Source organism: Chinchilla lanigera, unplaced genomic scaffold, assembly GCF_000276665.1.
Source record: "Chinchilla lanigera isolate Chin_1 unplaced genomic scaffold, ChiLan1.0 scaffold00030, whole genome shotgun sequence".
Classification (NCBI taxonomy): domain Eukaryota; kingdom Metazoa; phylum Chordata; class Mammalia; order Rodentia; family Chinchillidae; genus Chinchilla; species Chinchilla lanigera.
The window spans coordinates 19,683,843-19,684,795 of record NW_004955431.1 but is presented as its reverse complement, the minus strand read 5'-3'; the positions used below and the strand labels follow the sequence as shown (position 1 = coordinate 19,684,795).

At 48.9% G+C, this 953-nt stretch overlaps 1 protein-coding gene across 1 annotated transcript in view; it reads left to right on the top strand.

Moving 5' to 3' along the window:
* Nucleotides 1-221: 221 nt before the first annotated feature.
* The window catches only part of Ablim1 (actin binding LIM protein 1), a 287,439-nt gene continuing 286,707 nt past the window's right edge, over nt 222-953 (top strand). The window contains exon 1 of the mRNA XM_013515787.1: nt 222-315. Within this exon, the coding sequence (XP_013371241.1) occupies nt 237-315 (79 nt within the window). The 5' untranslated portion in view covers nt 222-236. The remainder of the gene's footprint in view (nt 316-953) is intronic.

Here is a 953-nt window from a genome sequence, read left to right as displayed (position 1 = left end):
TGAACCAAGAAGAGTGGGAAAGAAGAATTGCTTTGGGACTGCAGTAATTTGTGATGTATTGGATTTTTTGTTGCCTAAAAGACAGTGAAAGAGATGTTGTCAAGGTGTATAAACAATGAGCTGAGTTTAGTATTGGAGAATTTCTTTTTTCATTACTTTTTTTTCCATAGGATTTCCTAGATTGGGCTTTCTTCAATGGTGGTCGATTCTCCTGCAGTTATTTTCCCAAAAGAATTATGTTCAGCTGTCCTTTGAACGTTTCTGAATTGCCAGACTTGTTATACAATTCTCATCATACCTGGAGAGATTTGGGAAGTACGTAAGTAGAAAATAACTAGCCCGTCTGCTGGCGAGTGTGTGCAGGGAAGCCAGTGAGGGTGGGAGACCATGTTTCAATGTAGAACTCAGGGATAGGTGGGTTTTGTTATGTTACCAGACCTCCAGGGTAGTAGATTTTTCTTGTCTTTGCTCATTTTCCCCTTTGGTCTAGAAAGAGTGCATTTGTTTCCAGCGCTCACCCTCTTCTCCGGCCCGGCCCAGCCCTGACATTTCAGAGTTGAAGCACAAATCAGGTTGACTCAAGTCAGGATGCTGGGTGGAGGGTCCCTGCTCTCCAGGGCTTATTTCAGGGTGGTTGTCCGCGGCATCCCACCCTGCCCGCAAGCCGGGGTGCAGGTGGACTGCCAACGCCTTCTTTCCCCCGGGCCAAGCCCCTCAGGGAACAGCGGTCTTCCCCTTTCAAGGGCATCACTTCAGGGAAAAAGAGAACAGCTCTTTCTTGCATTCTTTCTCTGGAACTAAGGCAGGAAGCTGAAAAGCCATTAACAGCAGCAATATTATTACCATTAAGAACTCAGATCGCGAGGAGGGAAGCAGCAGCAGACGGGGCTCGCACGCCCCACCTCGCTCGGGGACAAAGCTCCGCCTGGAGCCGCAGCGGAGGACCCGGCGGG